Source organism: Pollicipes pollicipes, unplaced genomic scaffold (assembly GCF_011947565.3).
Source record: "Pollicipes pollicipes isolate AB1234 unplaced genomic scaffold, Ppol_2.1 Scaffold_4219;HRSCAF=4965_pilon_pilon_pilon, whole genome shotgun sequence".
NCBI classification, from domain to species: Eukaryota; Metazoa; Arthropoda; class Thecostraca; order Pollicipedomorpha; family Pollicipedidae; genus Pollicipes; species Pollicipes pollicipes.
Genome location: NW_023596448.1, coordinates 1,456,119 through 1,474,982, shown reverse-complemented (window position 1 = coordinate 1,474,982; position 18,864 = coordinate 1,456,119). Strand labels below are relative to the sequence as shown.

The 18,864-nt window shown below is 54.2% G+C and overlaps 1 protein-coding gene across 1 annotated transcript in view; it reads right to left on the bottom strand.

The window, feature by feature from the left end:
- LOC119095662 (tektin-4-like) overlaps positions 1 to 16,134 on the bottom strand; it is a 24,819-nt gene extending 8,685 nt beyond the window's left edge. Inside the window, exons 1-5 of the mRNA XM_037218520.1 lie at positions 15,675 to 16,134; positions 12,529 to 12,611; positions 9,619 to 9,746; positions 5,599 to 5,694; positions 4,886 to 5,100 (exon numbers count right to left, since the gene is read on the bottom strand). Coding sequence (XP_037074415.1) covers positions 4,886 to 5,100; positions 5,599 to 5,694; positions 9,619 to 9,746; positions 12,529 to 12,611; positions 15,675 to 15,991 — 839 coding nt within the window. The 5' untranslated portion in view covers positions 15,992 to 16,134. The remainder of the gene's footprint in view (positions 1 to 4,885; positions 5,101 to 5,598; positions 5,695 to 9,618; positions 9,747 to 12,528; positions 12,612 to 15,674) is intronic.
- Positions 16,135 to 18,864: the final 2,730 nt, after the last annotated feature.

Sequence of the window (18,864 nt, the reverse complement as noted above, 5' to 3'; positions counted from 1 at the left end):
TCTCTCTCTCCTCTCTCTCTCTCTCTCTCTCTCTCTCTCTCTCCTCTCTCTCTCTCCTCTCTCTCTCTCTCTCTCTCTCTCTCTCTCTCCTCTCTCTCTCTCTTCTCTCTCTCTCTCTCTCCTCTCTCCTCTCTCTCTCTCTCTCTCTCTCTCTCTCTCTCTCTCTCTCCTCTCTATCTCTCTCTCTCTCTCTCTCTCTCTCTCTCTCTCTTCTCTCTCTCCTCCTCTCTCTCTCTCTCTGCTCCTCTCCTCTCTCTCTCTCTCTCTCCTCTCTCTCTGTGTCAGCACGTGCCCGGATGTCCAGTTGGATACCCTTTGCTCGGGTGCGGGTTATTTTGCCCACTGCGATCTCAAGAATTAAAGAGCTAGAGACGCCAAATTCACAGGGTGTGTTGGCCCGCGCGTGGACTCACGTCAACGTTTGAGGTTTCTCGGTTATAACTTTGGTGTAAAATAAGGTCAAACAAGGTCAAACTCTGGATTGGTCTCCCAGTGCCAAGTGTTCCCAGAACCTAGACACCTGCTCTAAAGAAAAGGTCACATGCCCATTCAAGCTCAGTAACCTTGTCTGACTCTTTGAAGGTCGTGGTGGCCAAAATCATAGACTGCTTTGAGGGTTGCACCTGAACAAGCGACAAATATTTTGCTAGCCAGTATGTTCCAAGAACTAAATGTTCACCCGGGTCGTTTTAGGTCAGTGACCTATTGTGACTTCTAAGAAGTCTATAAAAGAGATAAAATGCAGTTCCTCTTATCAATCAACTTAAAAGGAGCACCGGACAAGCACGCAGCAAGCCCTAGAGTAATAGAACAGGTGATTTTGACCTTGGTGTGACATCCACACCTGACTCTAGGTCAATGTAATTTGTTTTATTCAATTGCTGTGCCGCCTAATTGAGTGTCTAACAGATCTATGGCTTCGTCTAGCACTCCGTTATTGCATCGGAATGACCGATTCTCTAGAATTGGCTTAGCTGAATCCACGACCTGACTTTGACCTGCCGTAGGTCAGCGACCTTACAATGTAAATCTAAATTTGTGATATCACACGATCCGCTATTCAATTGTCTACAGTTATGCAGAATTCGGTGCGGCTGTGCCGCACCGTCCGAAAACCATCCCGAAAAACCTTCGGGGGTCAATGTCCCCTTAGCGCACGGTTGGGGGTCAACACGCGCTCGGTTAGAGGTCAAATTGATCCCCGAAGGTTTTTCTAGAATGGTCTTCGAACGACGCGGTGTAACTGCGCCAAATTTCGCATACCTGTAGAAAATTAAATAATGGATCGTTTGCATCACAAATTTAGATGCATCTCGTAAGGTCGCTGACCTATGGCAGGTCAGTCGGGCTATGGTTTCAGCGAAGGCAATTTCTAGGGAATCGTTCAGTCTGATGCAACAACGGAGTGTTAGACGAAGCCATACATCCCTGAGATGCTTTCTTAGGCAACACAAATATTGAGTGAGCAAATTACGTTGACCTAAGGTCAGGTACAAAGGTCAGACTAAGGTCAAAACCAACCCGTTTTATTTCTCTAGGTTTTTCTGTATGGGACAGTTTCTGGTGCTCATTTCGCATTCATTGATAGGAACCACATTTTACTTGGTCACCATGACCTTCAAAATTTCAAACAAGGTCACTGAACTTAAATGAGCATGTGATATTTGGCTTAGAGACACCCTGATCTAGATCCAGGTTCTGGGGACACTCTGGAGACCAACCAGGAATTTGACCTTGTTTGGCCTTATTTGACCTGAAGGTCATGACTTAGGAACCTCAAACTTCGACTTAAGTGATTTCACGTACAAGTTAACACACCCTGTAAATTTAGTGTCTCTAGCTCTCTTAGTTCTCGAGATCTCAGGGGTTCAAATTGACCCCTATCCGAGCAAAGGGTATCTAGCAGGCCACTCGGGCGCGTGTAAACGAAAGCGATTTTGCGTTATGACAGTCGCCTTGAGAAGCGTTACACAACTACTCGAAGTAACTGGCCCATCGGCTGGGGGCGCATGCACATGTACGCTCCCAATGGGGCATTGCGTCATACGCACTGCGGAAGTGTCCAAAAGGGCTGGTTACGAGAAACCCCAGAAATAGTAGCAACGATATATGGGACCATTTCCAGAAAACAGACAATGCCTAATACGCTTTCAACAAGTCACATCTTGTAATATTACTCGCTATCATACCATCCTCGATATCATTGGAATCAGGTCGCTTGCGTGACATCATATGCCACGGGAACTATTAATGATTATTGAAATTGAAGGTAACTTAACAAAGACTCATGTAACGACGGTCCGTTGCAGTCCATTCTCACGCGCCAGACGTGTCTGCCAAGCCCAAGGCACGAGCATGTGGTTGGCGACATGCAGGGCGCGGCACAGCTCGTGCGCTTGATCAGCGGCGCCGGGGTTCACCCAGCCGACCGGTCATGGTGCTGACCTACTCTCCAGGCTACCTTGGCCGCAGACGAGTCACTGAGTTCGGCAAGCCGCCCAGGTTCCCTGTTCCTGAAATATTCATGCGACTCGGGTCACGCAACGAAGGCTAGCTCCTATTATTTCATAGCTAGCCATTATCTCCAGGCTGTCTTGCGCCGGCTTTCTCAGAAGCACATCCTTACGCAGCCAGTTTTATTAGTTTAATATCCGATGCTTTCAAGAAAGTCATATGATGCATTGCCTTCATACTCCACGTCCATTCATCCCTGTCGCTTCACAACCATATTAACTGTTAACGTATGGCTCCTCCCCTGACATGTGCCCCAGGCAGATGGCAGATTCAACGTCAACACGTTGAGGTACCTTTCGCGGGGTATGAGTGACGAGTTCATCTGCAGTTGCACCGAACCATTAAACCGCGCCCGGCTAGCTGGAGTCACGGCCTCGGAAACGTCCGCAACACGATCAGAAATTTCAAGCGCGGTTGTGAGCCTCTCAGCCACGCACCTTGTCCCCCCCCCCCGTCCCTCCATTGGCTCCACCAAGGTCACGCCTCCACCAGACTCAGATTTCTTACTCGGGCTCAGGTCTTGATCAGTACGTCCTTCCCCGCTGAATGACACTGACCACCACCGAAAATGGCCGACTACCGACGCGCTGAACCAGACGCCATGAGGGCATGGAGCCGGGGGGCAGGCGCGCCAGCCCTGCCGCCTGCCCGCCACCCGAGCACGGACTGCTTGGGCAGCCCGGACAGAGCGCGGCCGCGTGTGACCGTGTGCGGCTAGCGCTGGTAACCGCTGCAGTGACGACGACGGCCGAGCTGTGGCAAACGCCCTACCAAACGCCCGACAATATGGAAATGGAAGTGGGACGATAACAGATGGTATGGGACGTGCAGCTAGTCCACGTATTCATGGGAGGACTAGCGCTGGGACATTTTTGCCAGTTATGTACTCAGTTGGAAGCCTTTTTTTCTATCAAAGGGAGTGTTCCACATTCATATGGAGCTTTGAACTGAAATTGCCATCCTGAAGACCTTTCGGTACTGTTCACAATCTTGCCTTTCTTGAGACCTAAGGGAAAAAATGGGAAAGGTATGTCGGGGTGAGCATTTCAAAGTCACCTTGGCATACGTGACGTCATAATAATGCCATTCCAATCCTGCCATTCCATAAGCCATGCGGCGATCAACACGAAGAAAACTATAATTGACGAGGCGTTCAAATCTGGCGTTCGTGAGCGCTATTTCCAGATAAAGCGGCCGTTCCGGTGGATTGTTGGCTTTTAATCAATGTTGTGCAAGGTAAGATGACGTAATCAAATGACGACGCATTGAGGAATATATTGACTAAACAGAGATTTATGCTGCCTAGGACAGCGTTTTCCACTTGTACCGACTGTACCGATTGATTGTTCCTAATTGTACCGATAGTTATAGGTGAGCTTGTTTCATCACGTCTGATGTAGGCTGCAATGTCTTCAAATGAGAAACATTCCCTTCAGGTGTCGTATTTTCTAGACGCCAAGGCTGATGACATTTTGATACCAAGGCTGGGTAACACCCCAATTCCAACGAATGTCAACGAACCTGAGTAATGCCAAGCGTGAGGGACGTGCTTGCAGATAATATGGACAGCCAACGTTGGTGTTCCTTATTCAAGGATACATAACTGAGCTCATGTTCTGGAACTAGGTGATTTGCCATGACTCGTCTAAATAGAGTAAATCCACCGGAAAGGTGGACCCTAAAGGTCAGTAGGCGCTAAATGGGCTTAACTACGCTTTGATCACCTTACCGGCAAATCTGATGACTGCGCAACAGGCCTGTTACAGCAGTATTGAAGGCCAGTCACTTGCTCCACAATGACCTCCGTTGACCCACGGACAGCCCGGTGACCAAGTTACCTAAGATCACTCCTAGTGATTGCAAGTGGCCCTCCGGTGACCGCATGTGACCCTCAGTGACCACATGTGACCGCTAGTGACCGCATGTAACCCTCAGTGGCCGCATGTGACCCCTAGTGACCGCATGTAACCCTCAGTGATCGCATGTGACCCCTAGTGACCGCATGTAACCCTCAGCGGCCGTATGTGATCCCTAGTGACCGCATGTAACCCTCAGTGACCGCATGTGACCCCTAGTGACCGCATGCAACCCTCAGTAACCGCACATGACCCCTAGTGACCGCATGTAACCCTCAGTGACCGCATGTGACCCCTAGTGACCGCATGTAACCCTCAGTGACCACATGTGACCCCTGGTGACCGCATGTGGCCCTCAATGATGGCATGACACTCAGTGGCCGCATGTGACCTTCAGTGACCACATGACACTCAGCGACCGCATGAGATCCAGTGACTAGAGGCGACCCCAGTAACCTCCGGTAACCCCCAGGTAAGCTTCCGCAACCCCAGGCTACCCCGGTGCGGCGACTCACCCCGGGTGGAAGGCGCGCACGCCCGGGTACGGCTTGATGTTGGTGGAGTTGGGCGTCAGCTCGCCGGCGGCGCTGTCAATGCGCGACGCCTCGTACTTGTCGCTCCAGTCGTGCTCCAGGGCGTCCTTGGCGCGCCGGTCCCCGGCCAGCACCCGGTCAGCCGTCACGCTCGTGTCCTCCATGAGGTCGCGGGCCCGCTTGATGACGTCCATCTCCTGGCGCGGCGGCGAGGTCGGGAGGCGGCAGTGACGCAGGCGGGAGGGGCGGTCCGCACCGCACACGAGGTGGGACGTGAGACGTTTCGTGTTTTGAGGTCATCACTCTCACATTTGGCTCCAGAAAATTGGTGTAGTTATCGCAGCGTGGCCACTCAGCTGTGCCACTGGATCTACCTGTTCGCGGAACACCACTCACCAGGGCTGCGCCAAAGCAGTCTACTCCGAGTCGAGTTGACGCCATCCCAACAGGCCACCACTGTTTGACATACACACCACCTGAGCCTTGAGCTGAGCCCCACCACGCATCTCACCCCGACATGACCTGCACCTCAGCTGGACATGATGACCTGACCTGACCTCTGTCCGTGCTCTGGTGCTGCCTCGACGTCGCCACCCGTCTCCTTACCCGGCCGTGACCTGACCACCACGCTGACCTGGCCTGAGCCCCGTGGTCCCAACATCACCCGACCTCGCCCCGACCTGACCCTAGCCGACCTTCATCAGGGCCACGTCCAGCTGATCGGTGACGAGGTCGCCGTCGATGCGGCGCCGCCTCGTGTCCAGGCTGTCCGTCACGATCATGTACGGGATCTGCCGGACAGTGGGGCGCCGTCAGTCCCCGGCGTGCGCTCCTGTGGGGGCCGGGACGTCAAACAGACGCGTCGCCTCAGGCCCAGGTCTGCTTCAGATGTGCCAGTGGATGAGCGTCAAAAACATGGTTCCGCTCCCCGTACATTGCATTTATCCCCGCTAAGACTGGCTCAGCAGAAAACCGATATTGGAAACTCACCTTTTGTAACTTTGTTGCAATAAAAATAGAATAAAGCACATTTATTTCGCTGGTGCTGGTATTGGCTTGCAATAAAAAAGTAAGTAGAACACTACACCAAGAGATCGAAAGGAGAGCAATATCATGACAAATGATATGCATATTTGTTAAATAATGTGTATATTTCCCAGACCAATTGGTGATCTGGGAAGTTTTGGGCGGAACACTACCGCGCCGAGATGACATAACGCCTTCACCATTTTCGCACACAACGTACACTACCAGCCAGTTTCAAAGCCGCTCGGAAGTCAGGCAGTTTACAAATTGCCTGACTGCACCACCACCGGCTCAACGCCGGTTTGACGACACTTGACAGACCTGGCTTTGCACGCGCATCAGCGACACATCCGGGTAGTCTCAGTGTGCTCCCGCGGCTTCGTCGGACTCAGCTATCTTCGGGTCGAGTTCTCACCCTCCCGAGTCGCGGGCGCCTCTCAGGCCCTCCACGCTACCGAGACAAATGATCGGGGTAGAGCCGGCGGAAAGCGGCGTCGTGTAGCTCGCGGGATACTGCATCAGACTAGTGTTAGTGATCGCTGGTGCGAGGTATAGCTCGCTGGATACTGCATCAGACTTGTGCCATTGATCGCTGGTGCGAGGTATAGCTCGCTGGATACTACATCAGAATTGTGCCATTGATCGCTGGTGCGAGGTATAGCTCGCTGGATACTACATCAGACTTGTGCCATTGATCGCTGGTGCGAGGTATAGCTCGAGGGATACTGCATCAGACTTGTGCCATTGATCGCTGGTGCGAGTGAACTTTGACGAGTCATGCGAGGTCAGCTGGGTACAACTAGTGAATCTAAAGCTATGTTTCGTCTACAAACTGTGCGTGCTATTTCTGTAGGAAAATTAGCACTTTGGGAAAATCAGCACTGTGAGGAAAACGGCACTCGACTGTGTCGGCACCTTAAGCAAGCTGGACAATGCACCAAATAAGGCAGTGGATGTGACAGATGCCACGTTGAATCAGATCCAGCAAGTCAAGCCTTGTATGCACAGGTCCTTCCACGTCATACCAAAAACTAATAATCGTATGGCAACAAAAACACGCCATCGGGCGCATGAATACAATGTGCGGCATCCATGATCTGAAACATGGTCTTTACTGGCGACCCATGCGAGGTAGGTGACTGAAATCCTCACGTGCATATAATTTTGAAGTTCGGCGTCTGACAACATCCGCATCATGCAAAGCGGTGTTCAATGCCTCTTTTCCAGCCAAGGGCGAGGTCCAAGTAAAACCACGCAAGTTTGGACGACACAAGGCTTGCAATGGTCCTGAAAACTGTCACCTCATACTTCGCCGATTTTCTTTCCGCGCAAACGTTTCTGATAAGAGCGGGCACATACCAGTAATTCAGCCCCGAAATTGCTGTGGTCATGGGAACTTCTTTCAGCTATCCTGAGTACCCTTGTCTCACCAACAACACGCCGCTGCACTGATCAGTGCAGAGGCGTAACGCGCACAGCTGGGTGACCACGGACCGCTTTCCTCGCTTCCGTCCCATGCTGATCTCCGGTCCTGCCGTTGCCGCGGCTGCTGCACTTGTGGCCCAAAACCGGGGACGAACGCATCGCCACGCACAGCGATCGTGAACCTCAGGTTGTACCATGCACTTCTTTTTGCGAGACAGGCCTTGAGCTCCGGCTTTTCGCCATTCGGGGTTGGGAGATCCTATTATAACAATCGCCTTCAATGTACCCGTAGGTACCCATTAAACGACGCCAGTCCGGAAACGTGGGCTACACTGACAAAACGTGCTACTCCAAGCCAGACACACGGTCACGAACGGTCTCATCAGCTTTGCCGTCCTCTGGGTGGCAATGGCGTGCTCTGTGTCCTGCGCCCCACCGCTATGCACTGCTGAAACAATGTAGCGACGTGAGCCCATTTCCTTTCATTGGTAGCAGTAATATGGCTCGACGACAGTGCCTCTAGTAGACATTGCACTCACAAATAGTCTACAGGGGCTACCCAGCGATGACCAGACCGCAAAAATGCCACGGTTGAATCCCGTTGGTGAGCCTCCGCAGTCCTAGAAGGTATGCATCTTCGATCGATCACTACATCCCCCAGACATGCCACATCAAACACGGTGAGAACTGCAGCGCTGGACAAGTTCTAAATATTTCGTGTGCATGGTCCGTACGCCGTATCGCGGAGAAGAAGCGGGTCGCTGTTCGCTGGCTGTTCGGCTCTGGGCCCTCCCTCCCTCTTTCCTTGAGGCCCGGCGACTGTCGGGAGTGCGGTGAAGAAAGTGTGCAGTGTTTGAAAGAGTGTGGAAACTCGCCCGGCGCATGTTACGGCGCGTGTTGACCCCATGGTTATCTCTCATCGCCGCATCGCCACTGCATTGTCTCCGTGCTTATACTCACTGTGTCATTTCCACAACGCCTAGGCAATTCATAAACTGCTTAGGCCTAGGCAGCTTAAAAACCACACCGTCGGGCACCCCGTAAGGCACCTAATTTCTGCTTTGCCTGTCACAGGCTCTCTCAAAGTTCAGACTCATCTAATCCGCCCCCGGGCGTTGCTCCGACCAGGCGCGCGTGGCCTCCCTCTGCGATCACCTCTGTCTGACATGGAGCCGAGCTAGCCCTTCCCTCGCCACACGGCCGCAGCCTCGGGTCGTCCCCGGGCAGCGTCTCGTGCCCGGCGCGCCGGGCTACATTACAGACGAGTCGGCTGGCTCTGTGCCGGCGGCACTCGGCGACCACGATACTGGATAGGACCGCCGAGTGCCGCCAGCGCCGCCGTCGGCGCGACACCACCGGCCGTACCACGGCGGCCAGCCACTCCCCGGAGAGGCGCGGCGAGTGACGACGCTCAGCGAAGGCAACGCGCGCTCGCCAGGGACAATTTCGGATATACATTGATTCACGGCGCGGGGATGCTGGCTTGGTCAATAGATCGCCGCTCCTAAGGGCGTGTAGAGGCAGCGCCGCGCTGACATTGCTGCCCCCGCGCCGCCGACGCCCGACAGCTGCCTGGATCGTGAAGTCAACAGGAGCAAGGAGTTTGGAGCGAGCGGTGAGCGCATCAAGACGTGTGGGACCATAGACCGCCACGCCGCGTGCGAGTCGTAGTCGCGCGCCATGTATGCATTTGCACGATATGTGATGTACACGGTGGATGCGATGATTTGACCTTTACGTCGAAAATATTTCAAGGGGTCAGATAAAGTTGCTTGCAAAATGGCAAGCGATGAAGTGAACCGGGAAAAGCACAGCATTACAATAGCTAGCCTGCAACTCATTTCCGCCTTAAACTTTGCCCAGAGTGACATACGACGGAATCAAGTTTATGGAATTAAATACATATAGCTATATCATGAGCGACTGGTGGCTACATATCGTAAGGGAGTGACTGTTGCTCTCGCACGCAGATCATGTGGAATACGCATCTAAGTAGGAATTTGATGGGACGTTGCGAACGTCTGTCCATGGTCTATTCAAGACAAAAAAATCACTGGGATATTGTAAATGCTTGGCTTATGCGCACACATGTAGCGGCATCCAAACGCGCCTCTGCGCGTTATATTCTACATGCTACAGCATGCTCACGGTGAGTAAATAGAGCTCCACACGTGGTTTTATATGCACCCACAGCCTGTCCACGAAATTGCGCGAGTCTCGCACTTGACATTCAAATCCGTGCCACCGCACGCGTGCGATGCTACCTGCGAGGCGTTCAAGGAGTTTCGCAGGCGGTTCTTCTGGGCGATCAGCAGGTCAATTTCATTCCGCATGTCCTCCAGCAGCCTCTCGAGCTCGAACTTCCAGTAGTTGGTGTCACGCAGACGCTCACCTGTAGCGGGCGGCGAGAGTCAGATACCGAGGTTAAAGTTCAGATTTCATAGGTCAGAGGTCAGAGACCCGAGCTCAGAGTTCACAGTTTAGAGATCAGAGGTCAGATGTCCAGGGTAAGGGTCGCAGGCGACATGTTGGAGGCTGAGGGCGGGGGTTATGAGCTACCTGTAAGAGTTCGTGACGCACTGCCACGTCACATCTTAGCACCTGCATACAGCATAACCCTCTAACGCCAACCCATCTGTCTCTTAGATCAGCGACAGTGCAAAGCCGCCTCTGAGCAACATCGACCCCACTCTGAGCGGTAGCATGGAGCCACCTCAGAGCGCTTCTTCAGCCAGCCATGCGCCACCACGGAGGCTGAGAAGTGGGGCCGCTCCGACAGGCGGCGGAGAGTGGTGATGGATCGCCGGCGCCGGCTATCTCGCTCGCCGGCAGTCGCCGTCCAGCCGGACTAGATGGATCGCTCGGCGCGATTGGGCCCGTTCAGTTCAAAATGGCCAGCGGCAGCGTGTCGCTCCGCCGAGGCTAGGTCGAGCTGCTGCGGCCGGCCCGCAACGGCGAAGGTCTGGAGGTAGGCTGGCGGACGGTGGTTGAGGCTGGAGCTGGCTTCAGCGCACCCGTGGATGTTTGTCCGGCTGCGCTGGTCTTGTCGGCAAAACTACCCACGTGATGTTTCAAAACCTCCCCAGTCATGTCATGCGAACATTACGCCAAACCAGACGAGTGAAGTGTCTGCTGTTGGCCTGTCCCGCGCAGACAGCGCTGGGTAGACTGCATCATTGTCGCACCACACGCTAACACACACAATTCGAGTGCAAAAATGCAGAGTGGGCGGACTGCATCGCAGGCGCACCTGATGGGCACGTAACCGGTGAGCGGGAGATCACGAGCCCACTCCGACCGCCCCCGTCACCATCGGCAGAATTAACCGGTGAGCGGGAGACCATGAGCCCACTCCGACCGCCCCCGTCACCATCGGCAGGATTAACCGGTGAGCGGGAGACCACGAGCCCACTCCGACCGCCCCCGTCACCATCGGCAGGATTAACCGGTGAGCGGGAGACCACGAGCCCACTCCATCCGCCCCCGTCACCATCGGCAGGATTAACCGGTGAGCGGGAGATCACGGCCCACTCCGACCGTCCCCGTCACCATCGGCAGGATTAACCGGTGAGCGGGAGATCGCGAGCCCGTTCCGACCGCCCCCGTCACCATCGGCAGGATACATTGCGGGTCAAACCACTGGATTCACATCAGCTACATATTTCGGAAGAGAAGCAGCACGCCTTGGTCGAAGGCTCGGGAACAGCACTAGCAGTTTCAAGGACCAGTCGCACTTCACTTCTCACCGCGATCAGCAAGTGATCGCCACGCCCGTTGATTTACCTGTGACGCAATATGCTCCACGCATCATCTTACAACACCCGCTGCTGCCGCTTAACGACATCGATACATGGTTTACCCTCCTGCAATGTACTGGTCGCCTGGCGAAAGCTCGGTCAGAGTCCATTCTCACATAAAACACCAGACCATAAAGAGCTGTTCGCTAAGCTCGCTGTACCAGAGGATCCATCAGCATCGGGCCCAACTACGCTCAGCATCAGGCGATCCACAATAACGAATCATTACTGCTCGCAGTACCAAGGTAGCATGCAGTTACGCCATACTGACTGCATAATTGCGCGCTTCGACGCTGGCTATACGACCTGAAGGTACAACACATTATAGCTGCATGTCACGCACCGTGCCATTCTTCTCAGCCAAGGCCATCACGGATCCGGGGAGAGGCAGAGGCAGAGGCAGAGGCAGAGGTAGAGATCGGCGACGTTATCAAATCCAGACATTCGTACTCGCTGACTGAGCGGAGCTGGACAGGGCCCGGACGGCTCTGGCGACATTCCCCGTGTGATTAGTCGGCCATCGTCGCACCTGTGAATGCCGCCTCTGACAGCTCCGATGTCGCCTTCAGCAGGCCATCATGTTATCACGAAAGCACGCGGCTACCGGGACGCGGCAGCTGTCGCGTCAGTGAGCAGGCGCACTCAGCGGCTGCACCACGTCTCGAGTGATCAACGCATTGCCGGTGCTGCTGGCCGGACGGCGCCGCCGCCGCAGCCGATGCGAGGCGCCCCCGTCGCCCACTGCGAGATGCGCTCAATGCAGCATTCCACGGACAATAGCCGCACAGCAGCAGAACGGTAACGTCTATCATCGCCAGTCAACGACGCAACAAGAACCGCTGGCAATCACGTCGCGCTCGACAAGCGACCAGTCACGCCTTTTCTTCGTGGGGGCAGATTATGTCGGTCACAGCGTACGGTGACGGCGCCGATCCGTCGTACGCCGACCCGAGTGTATTGATGGACGAGGAGGCTGCGGCCCCACCGTCCCAGCGCCGGGCAGACCCGTCCGACCGGCATCGGCCGGGAGCGCGGCGAGATGCAGCGCCGCCTGGTGACAGCACGGCGTCCGGCTGGTCAGGGCCCGCGCTGAGGGCGCCGGCTCGGCGCTCCGTGTGACGGCAGCGAGCGGAGCTCATCGAGCCCCCGTCCGCTGTTGTCCCGGCGCGTCCTGGCCTGACGCAGCGTGTGCAAGATCGCGAACCGGATGCCCAGGAGTGTCGGTGTTCGTGAGCGGGCGGGTGGGGTGGGGATGGGTGGGTGGGAGGACTCGCCGCCACAGCTGTCTCGGTCCCCGTTCGGCGCTAAGCCGCCTCTCCCGTCACAACGCCGCGCGCCGACGTTCAGGAGGTCCGCGGCTCGGACCGCGGCCCGTACCGAGCTTCTTGGTGGTGTCGGCGGCCCGGTGCCGGCACGTGGTCAGGCACTCGTCCTGCTGCCGCTTGCTCAGCTCCCGCAGCCTGCAACAGAGGTTGCAGGCGCATCAGGCAGCGCTCAGCGCGGCCCGAGCATGCGGAGAGAGCAGCGGCGCCGCCACACTGTCCCAACTAGCACCTCTCGGCTGACCAATGTTGACATCGTTGGTCATGTACTCATGAAAAACACCTGGGGTCCGTGCAGATACGTCAGGGAATAGGTTTGGCCGGGGTCAACCAGTACACTTGTCATAGTCGGAATCACCCACGGGCCATCGCCCGGCATCTGCCCGACGCAGACCGCTATAGGTCAGTATGGGCATATCTGAATCCACCGTGGTACAGTGGATATGTGCACAGCTGAACCTGAAGTAATCTCAAGCCAAGTACTTGGCTGCGACATGCGTAGTTAAGCTTTCTTGCTGTTACCTCCTCAGCAGGGGAAGGTTTATGAGACCTTCAGGTATCGTTTCACTGGCTACATAACATCCAATAAAGCTTAGTAGCTTTGTCGCAATGGTCTGCTCACTCTGGATTTTGAGAAAACGAGCGTGCGTTGGCATATTCAGGGTTTGAAGCTATTCATTTCACATGAAGCCCTTGGGACCAAACCTGCGTCCTGACACGCCTGGGGTTAAATCCCGCTAGCCGGGCAGCGGCACGTCGAGACAATTCACAAAACCTGCTTTCCTGACGGGTCGAGCCGCACCTGGTTTGAACCGAACACCGCGCTCGCGTGCGTGTTTTGAACAAAATCTGGCGAGGACGAACACCTGCTCCATTTAAAAAACATGATTTGTGTTCGCGGCCATTTTTGCAGGCACTCACAGTTTTTTGCATGGGTGACAAGACCTTTGGCCAGGGGTTCGGAAAAAAACCGGATAAGATCTGGGAGATAGCTAGAGATATGGAGACAGATATCCGCTGTGTGAAATAATATTAGGGCATGGTAAACAGGCGCCAATACAGTGACAGGCGACGGCCCGACCGGGTCAGGACGTCGGCCCAAGGCGAGAATGCAGATACAGGTGACGGCCAGACCGGGTCAGGACGTCGGCCCAAGGCGTCAAATACAGATACAGGCAACGGCCAGACCGGGTCAGGACGTCAGCCCAGGGCGTCAAATACAGATACAGGCAACGACCAGACCGGGTCAGGACGTCGGCCCAAGGCGTCAAATACAGATACAGGCAACGGCCAGACCGGGTCAGGACGTCGGCCCAAGGCGTCAAATACAGATACAGGCAACGGCCAGACCGGGTCAGGACGTCGACCCAAGGCGTCAAATACAGATACAGGCAACGGCCAGACCGGGTCAGGACGTCAGCCCAGGGCGCCCAAAAGTTTTGCGGCCGCACAGCGAGGGGCTACCACTCCTTGCATGGCCATTCCGTGTCTGGCGGGAAGCGAAAACCCCTGTTGCTCGTAGAAGGCCTAGCCTTTGCCCTTGATTTGAACGATGGCAATGCATGACTTAACCCATAAGTGGCTGTGAGGCATGTGACCCGTCCCATTTTCGCGACCGCCGCTCCAACCAGGCCCACTGAGCCGTTTTGAGCCATGCTCTGCTCATATTTAGATGGATGTGTCCTTGTCTGGCATGGGCTCAGTAGATCTGGCCACATACGTTGCAGCAGTAGGCCGAAGCGGTCATGGCTCTTCGATGTTGGCCGATGCTTAATAATAATCGTGAAGAGATGGATAGCATCGTAGGCGAGTGAAAATGATTAACTTAAAAGGGGTCTCCCCACCCGCGCCCGTGCCCGTGCCCGTGCCCGTGCCCGTGCCCGCGCCCGCGCCCGCGCCCGTGACTGCGCCCGCGCCCATGCCCGCGCCCGCACACGCACACGCACACGCACACGCGCACGCACACACGCACACACGCACAAGCACACGCACAAGCACACGCACACGTACACGCACACGCACACGTACACGCACGCTGGGACGTTCTAATGCCTTCAGCCTGAATGGGTCAGTGCCGCCTAAGTTGGAGAAGAATGCCGGCTTGGATCCCACCAAGTGATCCAGAAAGGAATCCGAAAGCTTGGGTCAAACTGGCCCTCATGTTCTTGCTCAAACAGACCATACAAACTTACTACTATCGCACGAGACATTACAAGCCGCACCCTGTACTGTCCAGTCCGAAAACAAGGCCATGTCGACCCCAGGGCAGCTTGGGCTGCTCCCAGTAGCATGTGATCACTTGAGGTGCTTGGGCCAGCTCAGTACAGCTCGGGCTATCCTGGCTTTGATCGGAATAGGCCACACTAAGCCAGTATTGGTCATCTCGGGTCAATACAGGTCAGTACGGATCAGTAAGTGACGCACAGCTCTGAGAACAGTTCGACGACGGGCAGTCCAGGCAAGGGTGAGGTCACTGGGACAAAGTGAGGTGGTCCACCCTCGAGCCTTCAACGGCCAAGGTCATCTGAGGTCACGGCTGCGGTCCGTGCGTCGACCCCGAGCGCTGCAGCAAGAACGGACCTCACAGCAAACACTAGAACAGCAGAACAACAAACACTAGAGCAGCGGAAGCTCAACAGCAAACGATGGACGGCTGGCGAACCATCTGTTCAAACACCCTGGAAGTGGAGTGTCTGGGCCTGGGGGTTTCGAGTGTGGCCGCCGCACCGTATATTACGTTACCGGTGCATCACATAACGAAACGACCAGCGCACTCATGTTCTGTGTCTGTGATGACAAGGCAAATGCTGTGAGCAGGGTACATGAGTGGAAGCTGTTTCCCGAATGCTTCAGATTATCTCGCTCTAGATAAATATTTTGGGCCATAACGGAAGGCATTCGCGGCACTTTTCGTGTATTCGAGAGGGAGTCTCGTTTATGCGTCAGCATGCCTGGACAACAGGGTGATTCTCGCTCTAGGTTTGATATCAGCAGTTGTCTGGACACCCGTAGCGATGCTTTTCATATCACAATCACATATGCCAACTTTTAACGGTGTGTTAATATAAATTGTCGTGCGCCGGTCGAGGTCGACCTCCGCTACCGCAAAAAAACGCGGGCCAAGCCGCAGCTTCAGCAATCATTACGCGTGTGCTGCCTGAACACTGTCTATTTTGGCAGTTATAGGGCATCCATACTTACATTTCTGAGTTTTCCTTGTCCGATCTGGCTCCAAAAACTTTTCGGTCGTTCATCTGGTCCCATTCTATGATATTGGCAGATCGCACAAGTTGGCAACCGGTTGACGATGAGTAATCTTGGCCCGTCATTGACTGAAGATTTAAGTTCAGACCAAATGTCTGAGGCTTCTCGATAGATTTGCACGGGTTCGGAACGGGTGCTGGACGACATGAGTCGGTAATTCGAATATCGCCACAATGTTCTTGCTTGACATTCAATATAGGCTCGCGTTGAGCGGAAATGCCTCCAGGGCATCTACAAACGTTAACAGAGGCCATTTCTGGTATGTTGAACTTCAAACTCAGGATGTGAGACCAACGATTATATCACCGGAACACAACACCCCGCACACCCCCCTCAAATAAACACCGCCTGCGGGAAACCGCACACCGAGGCTCGTCGCCGCGGGGTCGACAATTCCTCGGCGTCCTCGTTGTCATGGTAACCATGAAGGTAGTGATGGGAACATTGGTGTTGAAATATTTAACTCGTGTGCCAAGCATAGATACACAGGATTAGATAGGACAACAGCCGTCTTCCACTGTGTTAAACCGCCGCCATCTTGTTAAAAACCTTGGTAGATCCAGGAATCGTGGTAAAGACATCAAGCTGTCTATGCGGTTTCCCGCTGTTGCGTTGGGAAGGGGTCGGTATTTGGCGTTGGTGGCAAACATTTCTTTGTGTCGTGGTCTTCGTTGGATATATGACGTGTAGCATGGTCTCTGCAAACCACAGATGCATCCGTTGGGCCATATATTTGTGTATTTCGTGTTATTGTTATCGTTAGTGACTGTGCCAGGCGGAAGCGCCAATCACTTCGCAGTTCCCTTTCAATGGACTAGTCACGGTCTAGCTGGGGTCAGTGCTCCCCAGGTTTTTTTCATTTTATGACCACTTTCAACTTTTTAACTGAGATATATGACTTCTTCCGCTTACTTTTATCAGCTGAGTACTTTTCCATGATTGTACATTACTGTAGTGTTCAGGTGTTTTGAAAGTTTTTTCCATAGTTGACGTTAAACCGTAGTTGTTCGGACGCCTGGCGGAAGTTACAGGAACCTGTGTTTGGTCATGTCACCGCTGCGGAGTCTGCGTGTGAGGCAAGGGCCTTTCATGCGGGTTGTTGTCTGTGTGGTGCGGCGTGGTCGGCTGTCTGGTTGTTTGCCTGTGGTGGGCTGTGTGCCGAGCTTCTTGGCTTGACATTATTGAAAGTAATTGTTCGATTTAAGCATGAAGTAATAAACTTGCGTTGGCGAACTGAACATGATAATTGGGGATATTGTAATCAATAATTATACACCGAACTTATACACCCTCCAAAATGGAGGGTCGCTACGCACTGGGCTTATACAACCTCCAAAAATATTTCAGATGGTTATGCGTGTCAAGCATACGCGGATTGCCAGCCTTAGAGGGAAGCAAGTGCAAATATGCAGAGTCCCGTACGAAAAGTCGGCTCTATGCGTGATATGCATCCAACGATCATCGAATCCATCAGTTCACTCTGAACCAGTCCTATTCTGATGGCATTTTTTTGGCTGCCGGGCTCGGGTCTCAAGTGGGTGGATGGTTAGCGTGCTGGTCTCGCACGCGGTAAGACCGGGTTCAAATCTCGACGACGGCCGCTGTTGGGCGGGTGGCTTCATGGTCTATCGGTGTGACGTAATGATGCGGACTCGCTTCAGTTGTAAACGGAGTGAATTCTAATCTGGGTTTTTCATACCGGACGGCGGCGTACTGAGTATCCCGTGAAGGTTGACCGTAAATGAGGCCAGGAACTTGTGCAAACATTAATTGAAAATGCGTAATGTGTAAACATTAGTTGAAAATGTGTAATGGGTAAACATTATGCGTAATGTAATCTGCAACATGTGTAAACATTAGTGAAAAGTTAGGTGCACACGACCCTTCCGGGCAATTGCTTAAAGATAATTCCGTCCCAGCCCGGGGTGTCTACCAGCTGTCATTCTGACGACATGGAGGCGGGTTCGCCTGATGGGTTCGTCCGGAGGCCCTCACAGATGCACGTCCTACCTTGGTGCCCTCCCTGGCGCCAAAAGGCCCTTTGGCGCCAAAATAGGTGCCCGCACTGTCCCAGGGGTCCACAATCGGCGAAAGAGGCGTATTGGCTGACATTTGGGATCATAGCCATATGGGCCAGGATGACCTGCAGCCTTTCAACCCTTACGGCCAATCAGCCTTCCCATCGGCCCGTTTCTCGTCAGTCTTGAAGGGCACATCGGTCCATCTTCAGGCACCCTCGTACGCTCCCTGACCAGCTCGGGGGCCCTTGTCAACACCGGACCTCCGGTTAGGCGCTGTGTGCCCCTGCCTGACACAGGGGCCTCTCATTGGCTCGGGGTGCCCTGACCAATGTAAACCGCGGGTCCTGACTTGTCCCTGCTTGGGAAATGGGCTCCCAGGCCCAGCCCGGGGCCCAATCGTTGCAACGGGCCCTCTGGCTGGTATCTGAGAGTTCAACACGTGCCCCCTCAATGAACGTTAGCCAGCCCTTCGGGTCCCATATCGGATTTACGGTGCTCCCATTTGAGATTTCGTTGTGGTCACCTGAATGACACCTCAGGCTTAGGAGCAATCACTTTCTTCCCACGACAGTCCGACATCAAGGGTAAACTGAGTTCGGGGGAGGAGCAAGAAAGTGGAAAATAACAAAAGTATCCCCCACAAACGTACAGTAACAAGCAGGGGCGGATCCAGAGAGGGGGGCCACAGGGCATGTCCCCCCTTGGACCCCAAAAGGGCCCATTGGCTCCGGGGGCCCATAGTCGGCCGAACAGGTGCAGTTTTTTCAACACAGAACGCAACAAAACTGGGTATCTCTGGACCTTCAGGCCACCAAGAGCAGTTGTAAGCGAAAGTGAAGTGCTTATGAGAAGTCCCAAAAATTACTCAATGATTGGAAAAGCTGCTAACTGGAAATTTTAAGCCCCATTGCACCGTCTAGGACCACATGCTGTTTCCGGGGGACCTATATGTCCCTTGCAGGTTCATTTCGGTCGTTTAGGAGCATTCCATGTTGTCCTTCATTTCTTTGCATTTGCTCAGAGGGCCCTGCGCTGTTGTTGGGGCTCTTCCTGTTAGCGTGCCGGGGCACTCTTGTCAATCACGGGCGCTCGTACGGATTATTTCC